The following is a 16,112-nucleotide window of genomic DNA, read 5'->3' as shown; positions in this document are numbered from 1 at the left end:
ACTGCCGAGGGCCTGGATTCAATCCCTGGTTGGAGACCTAAGATGCCATAAGCCATGTGACACGGCCCCAAAAAATAAAAATTAAAATAAATTTAAAAATTAAAAATCTAACCTTGATGTTTAAAGGAAAGTTAAACAACTTTACTTAAGTCATGCCTTAAATCAAGTCGAAAGTAAGGTTGAAACCTACTTAAATCACAAGTTATATTTCTGAATGTTTGCTTTGAATGGTTAATTAGCAGCATATTATATCCAGATATTCCTGTAAAAATCCCTTGTTGGATTTTGTCCTTCTTATACCAAATATTCACATCAACAATTACTAATCCAATATTTATAGACATCTAAGGCCCAGGGCTAGATTCTAGACTTTAAGAGAAAAAAAAAATTTTTAAGTTACTGTAATCTTTTACAGACTTACGACATCTGTGCTAATCTATGCAGTCACACTATCATCAGGGCTTTATGCACACACACACAAAACTATAGTTTCCAGGTGTTCAAAGATCACTCAAGAAATCCATTCACAGGCCCTGAGTTAAGAACAGCTGATCTAATATGAGCATAAATTTCTCCCTTCTGAGTGACACGTGGACTAGAAAATGCAGGGCCTTCCTAGAAGAGTATGTCTTGGAAGCCAATGAGACCACACTATCCCATAAATTGAACTGTGAAAGCCTCTTTCAAATGCTTATCACTTTGGCAAAATTCCTGCCAAATGAAGAAACTCCTTAGGTCCCTGAAAACATCTAGTAGGTGGTTTATAGACTGTGTCAAAGGTATTTTTTTTTAAATAAAATTACAGTGAAACATGGGTGAAATAAAGCATTCCAAGGTCCAAAATCGGGGCTGGGACTTCTTCAATTTCCCTGCATCAATTCCCATGCAGTCAGTTTAGCTAAACGAGACTCCTTATTCATAAGCTCTGCAAAGGCCAAAAACATCAGGATAGGTTTTATCTTTGAAAACTTGCAGGAGCTGTTCTTTCTTAGCGCACGTGTGCACGTGTGTGTGTGTGTGTGCGCACACACACACACACACACACACACAGAGTGGAAACCTCTCTTTTTCATAAACTTTCTTGGAAGGACTTTGGCGTATCTCAGATTCACCTACATTTTGGAAAATCCAGCATCCAGCATACAGGCCTCCTCTATAAAGAGCCTTTTGCCCATTTCTGCCATTTGACACCTAACATGGAATATATTGATGGTTCCTTTGTGTGGGTGATCCCTACATAAACTTAGTACATATTTCTATTTTATAAAGAATGTGTTAATAAGTTTATTCAAAATCCCGTCCATCCAGAATGAGAAAACGTAAAACTACTATTGACCTTTGGAAAAAATAAGACACATACACATGAAAGTCATGATAAAATATGTATATATACACATATATGTATATGTGTGTGTATATATATCTATATATGTATCTCCATATCCAACATGCAGCAAATATTTTATTAAACAGCCTTTGCCAGATACTTGTGAAGCTATACAAAGCATCAGATAATTCAAAAGTTAATTTGTATTTGGCTTGGGACTTCTCTGTGTGTTTTGTATGCTGTTTACAGGGTGTGGAATAGGGGGTTGGTAGAAGAAGAAGGGCATGGTCTAATAACCTGACTCCAATCCCTAACTGGCTTGACACTGGCTCCTACCTGATTGTACTTGCATCTCATCCAGACACAATGGCCAACAGAGCAGAGGCGCTCACCAGGCGACAAGGACAGCCAACTGGCCACCTGCATCCACAGGGAAGTAATTTACCACTTACCAGCAGGGCCACACTAGGCCTCAGCGTCCTTACTATGAACAGTATTACTTCACAGGTTAAAGGATTTAAATTAATAGCTATGAAGTGCTTAGAACAGTGTCTGGATCACAGAAAGTCTTCCATAATAATAGTAGCTACTATTACTAGCTATTACTAGCCACTATTATTAATACATATTCAAACACTGGAGATGGCTGTTTTGCCTACTTAGACCATGTGGGTCTGTTTTAAACAGTAATATCTTCAATGCACTACTGCTAATGGTATGGATATAGATTACCTTTGTAAATCACTTCCTTCAATTCCTGGAGATAAAGGACATCTCATGAAGCAAGCTCACCTAAGCCTATTTCTACCATCCACTCAGAAACCAGTGTGCAAACCTCTGACCCACTGATGTTGGAAAAGATAAGCTGTGCTCTCATTTCTGCCCATATAAATTTAGTACTTCTTTCCCATCAAAGTCTTCCGGGGAGCACTGATTTGCCTTCTGCTTGCTAGCCAACCTACTAGCCCCGAGATTAAAACTAGAGAAACTAACAGCCAAACGAGAGCCAAGTTTGAGACTTTTCAACACAGAAATTAATGCTAAAAAAAAATGAGACAGAAAAAGACAATATAGCATTGGAAGGAGCTGTGTCACTCACCTCCACCTTCCCTGGGGTGATGGATCATCTTACAAGCAGTTAACAGAAGAAACGAAGTGGCTATGTTGAAACTCCCCTAATCCCTCAAAAATATCATGAGCTGAGTCTCAAGACAGCACAGATGATCTAAATCCAGCGATATATAAACATGCCACTTGTGTGTCACAGAAGACCAAATAGGAAAACGAAAACCAGGTATTACGGGTGCTTTTCACCTGACACCACCTCTGGAAGTCTGACCCTTGGCCCCCAGCTAGAGAGGCAGATGTAGATTCCAGCACATCTTCATTCCTCCTGCCCACCCCTCAGCTCCCCGGTGCACAAGGCACCGTTTCCCACGGGGCCAGGTTTAGGAGGAAGCAGCAAGACGTAGAACTACCCTGACAGTACAGACGGGGACCCCGCCCCCTCGAGCCCAGGCTCTTACCTGTGGCATCTGCCCCCTCAGCAGGTGCACTCTGGCTGGACGCTGGGGCTGGATCCTTGACTCCGTGCACCTGAGCGGCTTCTTCCTGGTGTGTCAAAAAGGCAGAGCACAGATCAGTTTCCAGGGCTTGGAGCTTCAGCAAGGGATTCTGCCAGCAAAAGCAGAACATCGGGCTGGCTCAGTTAGATCCTGAAGCAACGCTGGGTCTGCAGCTCCTTTCTCTGGTGCCTGGCAGGAAAGGGGTCTCGGCCTCAGCTGCTCCAGGCAGGGCTGGTTGTGCCAGCATCACAGGCGTGTTCTTCCACAGGCAGTCTCTGTTTCTGCTTCATATCAATCCTAACGTATATTGATTATCTGTGACACATGGGACTGGTGATTTCGTCAGCAAGAGACACTGCACCCGGAGAACCAGTCTGAGAAGGTATCTGCTTCCCCAGTGGTTGAGCCTTTACGCTTTGCAAGTGTTTCATTCATTGTGCTGACATCAGGAGCGAATGACATTAGGCCCCTCCCAGGCTACCATTCATAAAAGCCCGCAGTGCACAGTGACTGCTGCAGAGGCCGCCTGGCAGCTGGGAGGTGCTTCGGGGCTCCCTTATCTGCATCTGCGTGTGGGGTGTGTGCGTGCCTGTAGGTGTGTAGGGGTGTGCGTGTGTGTCTGTACGTGTGTCTTCTGAAGTTACTTTTCTCACATGGAATGGATACAGCTGCCTTTTACCAAGAACAGAGTGGAGGGATGGAGGGAGATGACCTTGGTCCCTTAGTCTGACCCAGCCACTGCGGGAGAAACAGTTTACGGTTCATCACTGCCAGCACAAACTCCCCACTCCCCCTCCTCCTTTCTCATTTTAAATTCCTCCAGCGGTTCTTAATAAGAGCAAAGTCAGACAGACTGACGCACGTATGCGTATGCTGCCGTGATGCAGACGCCCCGGCAAATGCATTCCCCCAACCAGGTGAAAGTGAGTCATGCCGAGTCCCTGGCTGGGCCCCAGTCCCCTGCAACAGGGCAGCTCTGCAGGCCCCAGAGCTCCTGGTGGGGGGTGGGGGGCTACCCGGAGTGGAGCCGTGTGTCCTTTTCCCTGCTCTGACCCTGCAACACACACATGCGCACAAGGCACCTAAGCACCTGCTGACAGCCCACCTTCATATTACCTATTCCCCACACACCCTCATAAACACCACCACATCCCACTCCAGACACACACCCCCAGCCCGTGGCCCACACATACCCTCACGCCCTATCACACACACACTCTGCCCCAGATGCACCCTCATTCCCATCTCCCACTCTCACACCCTACCCCACCCCTCGTGCCCTGACACCCTCACACCTTACCTCACATACACACCCACGCCCCACACCTCCTCCCGTCCCAACCCCTCCCCGCACACATACCCTCATCATGCTGTTGATGTGAGTACATATGAACCCACAGTGGTGTTTTAAAAGCTGCTCACTAAGAAGAGAAAAACAAACACCGTATGCTAACACATATATATGGAATCTAAAAAAAAAAAAGGAAGAAAAAGAAAATAAATGGTCAGAAGAACCTAGGAGCAAGACGGGAATAAAGACACAGACTTACTAGAGCATGTACTTGAAGATGTGGGGAGGGGGAAGGGTAAGCTGGGACAAAGTGAGAGAGTGGCATGGACATATATACACTACCAAACGTAAAATACATAGCTAGTGGGAAGCAGCCGCATAGCACAGGGAGATCAGCTCGGTGCTTTGTGACTACCTTAGAGGGGTGGGATAGGGAGGGTGGGATAGGGAGGGTGGGAGGGAGACGCAAGAGGGAGGAGATAATGGGGATATATGTGTATGTATAGCTGATTCACTTTGTTATACAGCAGAAACTAACACACCAATGTAAAGCAATTATACTCCAATAAAGATGTTAAAAAAAAAAGTTAAAAATTTAAAAAAACAGCTGCTCACTGAGGAATGTCTTAAATCTGTTGTCTCCTGGCCAGTTTGAAAGTGGCAGGTCCCTCGCAGGCTCAGAACCCCTCCTCTGCTCAGCTCAAAGTTGGAGCAAGACCTAGTACAAACCTCCCTGTGCTCAGGGGCTGCTGCCTGGGGGCCCACAGCTTGGATGAAGCATCTGCCTGACACCAGGCCATTTTTTTATAGCTTCTTCTTCCTCTCTGGGATGTCTTCCCAGAAGCTAAGTGTGGAAGCAAGAGCCCAAGGCTACTGGCAGGAGGTACAGAAGGAGCAAGGGCACCAAGTTTCTGGAAAGATTTAGTACCCAAGCATCTGGGAAGCAAAAAGAATGGTTCCAGGCAAGCTTCCTACTGAAGGACTTTGGACATTGGAGTGACCTCTCAAAAAGAGCAAAACTATTCTGAAAATTAAGAAATAATGCTGTGAGAATGTAAGACGGTACAGCTGCAACAACAAACAGTATGGTGGTTCCACAAATAGGTGTTTCTAAAAAGAGGTAGTTCCTCAAATATGGTAATTCTGAAAACAGAACTACTGTATGATCCAGCAAACCCACTGAAAGAACTGAAAGCAGTGGCTCCAACAGATATCTGTATACCCATGTTCATGGGAACATTATTCACAATAACCAAGAAATGTATTATGGACTGTATTGTCTCCCCCAAATTCATATACTGAAGCCCTAACCCACAATGTAACTATATTTGGAGACAGGGCTTTTAAGATGCAATCAAGGTAAAATAAGGTCATAAGGGTGAGGCCCTAATCCAATATGACCAGTGCCCTTATAGAGAAAGAGAGACACCAGGGATGCATATATACAGAGGAAATGCCATGTGAGGACACAGTGAAAAGGCAGCCATCTGCAAGCCAAGGAGGAGGCTTCAGGAGAAACCAATTTTGCCGGCACCTTAATCTTGGACTTCTTACCTCCAGAACTGTGAGATAATAAATGCTGTTTTGGCCACCGAGCCTCTGGTATCTTTTTTTTAATGGCAGTCCTAATAGGGTATTAGCAGATTAATACAAGTTGGAAGCAACCCAAGTGTCCATCGGCAGATGTACTGATAAATAAAATGTGATATATACATACAGTGGAATATTATTTAGCCTTAAAGAGGAAGAAAATTTTAATACATGCTACGACATGAATGAACCTTGAGGATGTTATGCTAAGTGAAATAAGACAGTCACAAAAGGACAAGTATCTAGAGCAGTAAAATTCATAGAGATGGCAAGTAGTATGGTGGTTGCCAGAGGCTGGTGGGGAAGGAAAGGGAGTTAGTGTTTAATGGGTACAGAGTTTGAGGTTAGGAAGATAAATACAGTTCTGGAGCCGGATGGTGGTGATGGTTGCACAACAATGTGAATGTGCTTAATGCCACTGAACTGTATACTTTAAAATGGTTAAAACGTTAAATTTTATGTTGTATCTATTTTACCACAATTTTAAAAAACAAAAAGTAAAAAAGAAAGAAAACCAGTCCTTCTCTACATTTAGAGGGAGGACGTGGAACCAGCCACCTCCTGTAAACTCTATGTGCTCTTGTAGATTCTACAAAGCAGAGGAGGACACGGCCTTCACACCGAACCAGAGGCCATCTCTGCTACATACTATGCAGCTAACTTGGGGCAAGAGTCTTGGCTATTCTAAGCCTTAATTTCCTCATGCATAAAAAGAGGCAATAATGACAGTGACAGTGGCACCTGCTCGAAGAGTTAAACAAGGGAAGGCACAGAGAGCACTCTGCACAGCATCAGCACATAGGAAACACTCAAGCACTGGACTCCGTGGTTATTACGTTCATCTCCAAACCCCAGGGGCTGCTGGGCAGAGGGCTGGTGGTGTGGGAGGCCAGACCCCATAGCATCTCTTGACCTTGACTCATCACTCTACTCCCAGGGCCTCACTCTGCACCTGCCCAGGAAGGACCTGAGACTACGCGACTTGAAAGTTCCCTTCCAACTTTCCAGGAAAGAAAAGCAAACATGTCCGTGTACTGAGGCTGGTGCACAGAACCTGACAGAATGGATGCTTGGAAGGTGTTTGTGGAACTGAACCAAGTGTTCACACAACACAAATCAACAGCAAAGAATCTCACTGCAGAGGAGCTCGTCAGGTCACGTTCAGAGGACTCTCTGCTCCCCCCAGAGAGTGGGGTGTAATGCTGAGACCCAGTTACCACTGGGAGTAGTCACAGGTGGTTCTCACCCGTCTTCCCCGCCCTCCTCCTCCTCCCGCACTTGTACTCAAACTGAAGCCGAACCGACGCTCCGAGCGTCGAAGGAGATCCATTTGCACGGCTGGTTTGTTCCTCTCTCAGACACCAGGTAGGAGGAAGCTTAAAGGAATGGGGGAGAACAGAGTGGCAAATGGAACAGGAGAGAGGAGATGAAGGTCTCGAGGGACAAGAAGACATCCAAGGAGAAGGGAAAACACAAACTGCTGGAATTGAGGACCAGGAGGCAGAATGGAAGAAACTCTGCACACCAACTGTCATCAACTATGTCCCTCCCCAACCCTCACTGACCCCTTACCTGAGGACCACCTGCTGTTCCTCAGCACAGGGACAGAGAGTGGAGGCTTGGACGCCTTGTGTGGGATGGAGCCTGGTGACCAAAGAACGCACGATAGGGGAAGCTGGAGGCTTCACCTATGGGCAATCTATGCCACTGTCACATACATGTTCTTCCAGTGGGCAACAGGAGGAATCCAGCCTGTCCCATCAGGGCTGAGCCCCACAGAGCCTCCCCTGAGAAGGCTGGAGCACGGCTTGCACCACACACGTGAGGGTCACGCCCCCAGCAGCTGTACCAGCACACGTGCAGCTCCCAGGCTCCGGCAGCTCTCAATGCACAGAGATACACTGGGCTCTGGAGCATGAGACTGATGTCAGCCCCTTCCTCGTGGGGCTCCAGTCTAGTGGGGAGATGGCTACTACACAAGCAAACAAATCAAAACAATAATGCCAGCTATTACTGTCATAGGGTGATGGAGGAAAGACACCACAAGCCTGCGGACAGAGTGAATAAGCAGCTGTTTCACTCTCCAACCTTGCCTGACTTGGTGACCTTTTATGCAGGAATAAGCTTCACCCCTATGGAAAAATGAAGGGCAGCCAACCCCTGTGGGCCTAGTGCTACCTCCGGCCCTTCTCCTGCTCGGGGGCCGGGGTGTGTGTGGGGGTCCTGGTCCCTGTCAGGCTGCCCTCAGCCCCTCCCTTGAGGCCAGCCTGCCAGCTGGCTCTTCCAGGTTTACATCCAAAGTCTCCCTGAATGGGTCTCTACGATCTGCAGGAAAACTGAACAAAGGCTGATGAATCCTCTAAAGAACAATGCCTACCTCTGCTTCCCCAGTTCTCCCATCTGGTCATCAAAGAAACCAGAGAGACGTCCGTGAAACCTAGGTGTGGTTTTCTACAAGCTAATTTTTCTCTTTTACATAATGGAAAATATGCGACTTGTTTTAGAAAATACTCTACTCATTTTCTCTCCTCTACAATTACCAGGTCCCACTTTAGTTGGTTGGAATGGAGAACACCCACACAGGCTGGATGGTGGAATACTATTTTAGGATGCCTTTGTCTGCAATTCACCAGTTGCAGAGCAGAGACAGCTTACTTTTAATTTCTGTGAAGTGGTTTCGTGACCCTCTCCCATCCCTCTATCTATCCAAGAACTGTGCATAGATTCTCTTTGGCAAAATCAAACTGGAAATCTGCTCAAAACAGAGGATACAACAGGGTCCCCAAACAACCCCATTTCTACTTACCACTCTTCCCTGAGCTTTCCTGCTTCCTGTGTAGGCTCCACCCCAACACATACACACACACGCACACGCACACACACACACACGCACGCACCCCACCCCTCCTTTCCATCTACTCCCTACCCCTACCTCCCCAGGCCTTGAATTCAGCTGTAGTTGCTTCACAGTCAAATTTCCATCAAATCTTGAGCCAGTTCTGATTACCTCATCCAAAGAGGGCCCCCCAACTTCTCTTTTAGCATCTTGTTTTTTTCCTTCCCAACACTCACTATAATATAGAATTTTATTTACTTCTCTACTTGTTTATTGGCTCTTTCCAGCTCCAGAAGGGCTGGAAGCATGCTGCCATTGGCTGTACCTAGCACAATGAGTAGAACAGGAGCCAACCATAAAAAGCCTGCCTTTGAATATTCGTTTTGTTTGCCTGGACCCTTTAGGCAGTACTTGGGAGGCCCTTCTGAGTATCCAATTTCAAGCCTCCTTGCTGCCCTGGTTCAGAAATTTTAAAATGCTTACGAATCACTGAGGAGTTTGTTAAAGATGTACGCTCCCAGGCGGGGACAGACTCGGATTCTATGGCCTGGGGCAGGGTCACTTAGATGCAGGAGGTCCAAGGTCCACACTTTGAGAAATACTGCCCTATTCCCTAGGGACTTGACCCACCCTAAATGCTGCCTTGGTTGCCTGTTTAGCGCTACCTGTCCCAGGAACAATAGCTTTTCCCTGACCTCCAGCCTTCTGACAGCCTCACTGGCCTCCAGCCCTGGTACCCCCCTCCTTGGAACAGGACCTCCACATCAGGAAGTATAAAGTATGGGGTGCTCAGAAGCAAGGCAGTGTTACCTCCTGAGCTGCTGCTGCCGTCCTCTGGATGTTCTTGCCAAAAGAAGTGGAACTTCCTCCAATGGTGATGGCTACAAAAAAACGCCAAATTCACCCCATCCCTAGGGACACTGGGCATTTGGTTAATCCCTGTGGGGTCTGTGTTGCTTATGTCCCAGTGTGCTTTACAGCCAAGTCTAACTGAAGACCAGCACACCTCGGCTCAGCCCATCCCAGCTTCCTCAGGATGGTCAGCCCTCACTGTCCTGAACTACCCAATGGAGAGATTTAATATAAGAGAACAAGCTATTCACTTCAAGTAGTCCTCTGTTGACAAGAGGATCCAGGTCTTATTCTGATAACAGCGGCACTTCTTTCTTAAACAAGGGCAATCTTGCCACCCCACATGATAACCCAAACCAAATTTCCTTCCAGCCAGATGATTTGATTTCAACCTAGGAAGAGGGAGTCGTGTACTTAGTTTTACCTGTTTGTGATATCCTCAATATGTTTACTTTATTAAATAAACAATAAAAACAAGATGTTTGGGAGAGAATAATACAGTTCTATAAACTCACATTTTACAGGACTCAGCTTTTCTACATGATAAGACGTGGGTTTTCGAAAAATAGAACATGTCTCATTTTCAGCTCATGGAATGGACTTCAATAGTTTTCCAAGGTCATAGTGATTGGTTCAAGGATGGGCTACAAGTCACAAGCCAGATAAATGAGGCTCAGATATGGAACTTTATGGATCTAGAAAGGACTCCATTTCTACTGTGTGATAGGCAGAATCTTAAAGATGGCCCCCAGGATTCCTGTACCCTGGTTACTCAATCAAACACGAATTTAGATGCTGCTATGAAGAGATTTTGCAGATATAATTAAAGTCCTAACTCAGGTGACCAAGGATACAGAGATTACTTGGATGGGCCTGACCCAATCAGGTGAACCTTTTAAAAGCAGAGTGTTTCTTCCAGCTGGCAGAATACAACATCACAGAGATTTGGAGCACAGAAGGATTAGGTGCTGCTGGCTCAAAGATGAAGGGGCCCATGTGAGAGGGAATGCAGGCAGCGTCTAGAAGCTGAGAGCTAACCCCAGATGCTGACCAACAAGGAAATGGGGTCTACAGTCCTACAACCTCAAGGAAGTAAATTCAGGCAATGACCTGAATGAGCTTGGACATGGACTCTTCTCTGGAACCTCCAGATAAGAGTCTATCACAGCCAATACCTTGTTTTCATTTTTGTGAGACCTTGAGCGGAGAATCCAATGGAGTCTACTCAAATTTATGACCTACACAACTGTGAGCTAATAAATGGGTGTTTGAAGCTGTTAAGTTTTTGGAAATTTGCTTCACAGTAATAGAAAACTAATATACACTGGAATTACTAGCTGTAAGAACAGTGTGTCCCTAGAGAGGGGTCAACCCAAAGATAAGGTCAATATAGGAAAGCAGAGTCAAAATGGAAAGAGACGGCATCTACATGACGAGTCTTTAATCCCTGGATCTAGCCATTTGTGAAGCTTATCCTGATCCTAAAGTTTCAGGCGTTTGAGTCAATAAAATCCTGTTATTTATGAAAGCCAGCTTGAATGGACTTTCAGTCACAAGGAAAAAATCCCAGATACTGGAAAAAAAATTCTCAGTCAATTCTGATCTAAGGCCCAACCCTATAGATTGGGTTTGCATTTCAATAGAAAAAGACAGCTGCCTATTCCTACAGAAAGAAATACCATTCAGCCAACTCAGGAGTATCAAGGGCCTGAAAAAGCCTCTTGCTAGACCATTTTCTCAAAATTAAAACAATTTTGAAGGAGAAACACATCTCAAACAAAACAGTAAGTACCATCTGGAGGTCTGATATGGCTTGATGCCAAAACATATCTATATGCTAAACTATGGATGGTAATAAAAAGACAATCAAATCCTTCACATGGAGACCCACACGTAGACATGTGCACATACACTCAAAAAGGGGCACAATTTGCCTCATTCCATCCGTCATGGGAACCTATGACTAAATTCTACAAGGGTTGGGAAAATGAAGAAAAACAAAAAAAGGTGGAATCAGTGAGTGTTAAAACTGAAAGCAGTCCTAGAGTTAACCAAATTCAAAACCTGCCTCAATTTCACAAATGAAAGACTACAAGAAGTTGATGGGATGCTTTATGATATGCAGTCTGGGAGTTGGAAAAAGTAGTAGGAGGACCCAATATGGCATGTTTTCTCAGGGAAGGGGAGATCCATTCATTTTCTTCATACATCTGTTATTTTACTTAAATGAAACTGAAGCTAGGAATGGGATCTACTAGGATGTGGAGAGGGAAGACAGTATTTTTTCTCATTTTATCCTTCAAGCAACTTTTTGAACTATTGACTGCTTATATGGACACGGGGAAATGACTAAAACCAAGGATCAAGGTGGATTAGACATTGACAATCTCAAGTCTAGAATATTTTCTAATCAGGATCTATGACACCCCAACAAATAATATCTTCTGATGTTTTACAGAGGCAGATATTTTCCAACCAGGATCCAGGGGACCCCAACAAATAAAATCTCCTGATGTCTTATAGAGGCAGTGTGAAAGTTCAGCTCAATGCCAGAATGGACACTTAATCAGGTTTTCAGAAACCAACTCCTATAATATACTCCCAGAGACACCAAAACTCATGGAATGGAGAGGCAAGTCCTATCAAATGACCCAAGGTCAAAAACTAGGAGCTTGAGACTGGCAGAAGAAAAGTGAGGCTGGCAGGAATCAGATCTATACTCACACCCAGTAGAAATAAGAAATGAGTTTTTCAGTTCACTGGGAAAGTACTGGGAACACACCCAGAGACAGATGCTCATAGGTAGCTATGTCACATCATGTATCACCTTACTACACGGAGGAGAGCTCGGGTCAAGCACCAGCTCTGCAATCAAATATAGCTGAGCCCCATCTATCTGTGACAGAGCAAGTGGAATTAAGAAGTTTAAAAAGTAGATGTGAAATACGAGATGTAAAATTTGGAGAAAATATAAAGCACATATGTAACATCTTAAAATTGCTATAATTGACAATTACAACATTAGGGTCCATAGAAACATCTGGAAAGTATTTGTGGACCACGCTTCTTACAATGCTCAAGAAACTGTTTTTTTACTTTAGACTTGCAAGTTGGAATGGAAGGAAGAGAGCAGATATGAAACTAGTGGGTTCCTTTTAAAGAACTAGAAGGCCGTGTGTTGGAAGCTGTGGTATATAAATAAAAGGGACAGGGGCTTCCTTGGTGGCGCAGGGGTTAAGAATCCGCCTGCCAATGCAGAGGACACGGGTTCGAGCCCTGGTCTGGGAGGATCCCACATGCCGCGGAGCAATTAAGCCTGTGGGCCACAACTACTGAGCCCATGCGCTGCAACTGCTGAGCCCACGTGCCTGGAGCTCGTGCTCTGCAACAAGAGAAGCCCGCACACCGCAACAGAGTAGCCCCCCTCCCGTCGCAACTAGAGAAAGCCCGCGCGCAGCAACAAAGACCTAACGCAGCCAAAACTAAATAAATAAAAAAATTTTTAATAAATAAATAAAAGGGGCAAAGAGCAATGAAGATAGGTAACATAACAAAAAATTCTACCTTACATATCCACTTGGAGATGGAAGGAATACTCCTATAAAAAATCAGCTGTACAAAGAGACTGAAAGAGAGTTCATTTTTAAAAAGTACAATCAGTAGCAACTGATCATGAGTCAAAAACTAGAAACACGAAAACAGAAAAAAAAAATAAAAAAAAAATAAACTAGAAACAACCATACACTGGGTTACAGCAAGGAGAATGAAAGCTAAAACTACATGCCAAACATGTATGAATCTCATAAAAATAATACTGAGTAAATGAAACCAGACACAAAAGAGTACATACAGCCCATTTATAAAAAATTCAAAAAGAGACAAAACAAATCTACTTAAGTCCAAAGAATAGTTATCCTTATAGGGGAAGAGTGACCGGAAGGAATTAAATAAGGGTGCCTGGACGCTAATAATGTTCTATTTCTTGATGCTGGTTACACACTTCGTGCGAATTCATCCAGCCATACACTTATGATACGTGCACTTTTCTATATGTATTTTCTATTTGCATTAAAAATATTAAGGTAGTATTTCCCACCTTTATTCCATAAGAGTCTGTTGCCTAAAGCAATGTTATTATGGGGTTACTCCATGAAAGAGTTTGGTGTTCTCTTAAGTTTGCGAAATGCTAGGCAAGACCGAGTTTAATATGTTCCCACTCTATAGGATGTCTCCATCAATGAGGCTGAATGAGTCAACCCGCCCTCCATGGCCGTGGACCATGAGCTGCCCCTGTTCAAGCTTTCCTAAGGTTTCCTCCAGCCCCCAAATCTTAGCCACAACATGATCTGCACATCTGATTTATCCCGACTGGAACAATTCCACTTGAGCACACACTGTTATCAACCAGTCTGGATCGGCATCACTACTTTTTCATGGAAGAGCGCATATTTACAGTATGGTGCTGACTGCTCTTTCAGAGGCCTGTCTCCAATCAGCACTCTTGCACCCATGTAATCCCAGAGCAGTGAACTAGCACATTTCATGTTATTTGCAAGTACAATAGCATGAAGGAATACAGAAAAGCAGATTTTCAAAGAGAGCATTATGCAACTGTAATTTAAGAATGCTCAAGTCATCTTCACATTCTCATGGGGTTGCAGCTCACAAATCAGAGTTTCTCCCAAATACTTGAAACCTATCACAACTTGACTCTTACAATCACCTCATTTTTCTAGTCACTTATGTCAAAACAAGTCAGTGCTTCTTTACAACCAGCATTTTGCTTATTCCCAGTGGGGCAACAGCTGTGCTCACTGATTCAGGCTCTTGCCTTTTTTCTCTCAAACCTTTTTTCACTCTTTTTACCACAGGCAAGATTATGGAATCTGAAGACTTTCTCCAATGCACAAAGGAATAACAAGCAGGGTTCTGTGTTGTTATCTTTAGGACATTTTCCACAACTTCAGTAACTTATTTAACTGGGTTTAATTAGGCACCTGGTTTACCTTTGGCTACTCATTTATGCCAAGTTCTACAGTAAAAAAGAAAAAGGTAAATCATCTAAGTTCAATTAGCTGTCATATTTTTGGAGGCGGAGGAGAGATGGCATCAAATGACGAACAATGTGCCTGAAGCCCATCATTTCTCTTCCTGGCGTCTGAACATCAAGTCTTTTCATTCTTTTTGCCATGATCTTAGTCAGACATACCACCCACTGCTCCTTAATTATACAATGAGGGCAAGAGAAATTAGAGTATTCCAAACCAATGTCTTAAGCTAAGGCATTCACAACAACAGGGATCCTAATTATATTATACTGATTTCCAGTGGGAGAATTAAATTATATATTTCAAAGAAAATCTAGAACAAGCTTATATAGCATTGTGATGTCCAGTTCAGTGGGAAACCATTTGCATTGGAAAATGTGGCTTCAACGTCTCAAAGCATACTAGAGGACCATTTTGCAAATACCAAAGTACATCACACTCCATGGAAAAATGGTAAGCATGATCATATTTGAGACTGCAAAGGGCATTAGAAAAAACAGGGGTTGGGAAGATAAAATAAAATTAAGAGAAAATTTTACGAATGTAACTGTCACAGCCATGGTTATATAATCCTGAAGCAAAGTTGAAAGAAGCGTAATGAAATGACTGCTGGACTTGGTTTAGTTCCAAGACACACTGTGCAGTCTTGCAAATTATATTTTAAATGTATTTGCTCCAGAGCAAGGAGAAACAGCACCCAAAGAAGTGCAAGGAAAACACGTTCACTTAAGAGCAAAAACATTTAAAGTTTTAATCAGAATAAATTCCTAGTACTAGGAAAAAGAATAATAAATTTCGCGATTGGCTAATTCATGTTCATACAACCAGCAATGACTGCACCTACCTCATTGAGGTCCTGCTGAGTTTCATCCTTTGGCCACATGGCCGCCCTCTGGTCTATTCTATAAAACACAAAGAAAAAGTATTTCCATTAAAAGAAACCTTTCAACAATGTACATGTGAAGTTGACAGCTATAGATCTGACCACACCCCTGTTAAAAACCCTCAGTGGTGTCCCACTGCCCGAAGAACAAAATCCAGACTCCTTAAATGGTCTGCAACACATTAGTGTCTGAACTCTGCCAGTCCTCGTGTCCCACCTCCTATCACTCTCACCCTTGTCCTCTACCCTCCAGCCTCTCTGGCCTTCAGTTTCTTGAACACACAGTGCTGGCTCCCTGTTCAAATCTTCACATTTGCTTTTCGCCCCAATTTTCACAAAGCTGACTCTGCCCAGCATGGAGCATCAGCTCAGCTCCTACATCACCTCCCAATGAGTCCTTCCGGGTCTCTCTAATCAAACTATCCCTCCCCTTCACTCTCTATTGCACTGTCTTTAGATTTTCTTCTGAGCACTGTCACTACCTAAAGTTATGGTGTTTATTTGCACTTCCATGCTAAAATGTAAGCTCCAAGAAATCAGTGATTCTGTCCATCTTCTACACTGCTGAATCCTCAGTACCCAGTGCAAAGTCGGTATTTTTAGGACCAAATGTGATCTGATACAGTTGTTACAGAAAGATACCATTTGTGCACTGAAGATAGCTTTTGGAAATTTCATTCTATCGCTTACCTAACAAAAAAAAGTAACAGCAATTTCTGG

The 16,112-nt window shown here is 44.0% G+C and overlaps 1 protein-coding gene across 3 annotated transcripts in view; it reads right to left on the bottom strand.

Annotated features, from left to right (window-relative positions):
• FAM13C (family with sequence similarity 13 member C) overlaps nucleotides 1-16,112 on the bottom strand; it is a 137,178-nt gene that overhangs the window by 40,960 nt on the left and 80,106 nt on the right. For all 3 annotated transcript variants that reach the window (XM_082634866.1, XM_082634864.1, XM_082634865.1), the window contains 2 exons: nucleotides 15,354-15,411; nucleotides 2,854-2,938 (listed from right to left, as the gene is read on the bottom strand). In XM_082634866.1, the coding sequence (XP_082490992.1) occupies nucleotides 2,854-2,938; nucleotides 15,354-15,411 (143 nt within the window). The remainder of the gene's footprint in view (nucleotides 1-2,853; nucleotides 2,939-15,353; nucleotides 15,412-16,112) is intronic.

This window comes from Mesoplodon mirus (genome assembly GCF_964341445.2).
Source record: "Mesoplodon mirus genome assembly, chromosome: 2".
Lineage (NCBI taxonomy): Eukaryota > Metazoa > Chordata > Mammalia > Artiodactyla > Ziphiidae > Mesoplodon > Mesoplodon mirus.
This window is presented reverse-complemented; position numbering and strand designations above follow the sequence as displayed.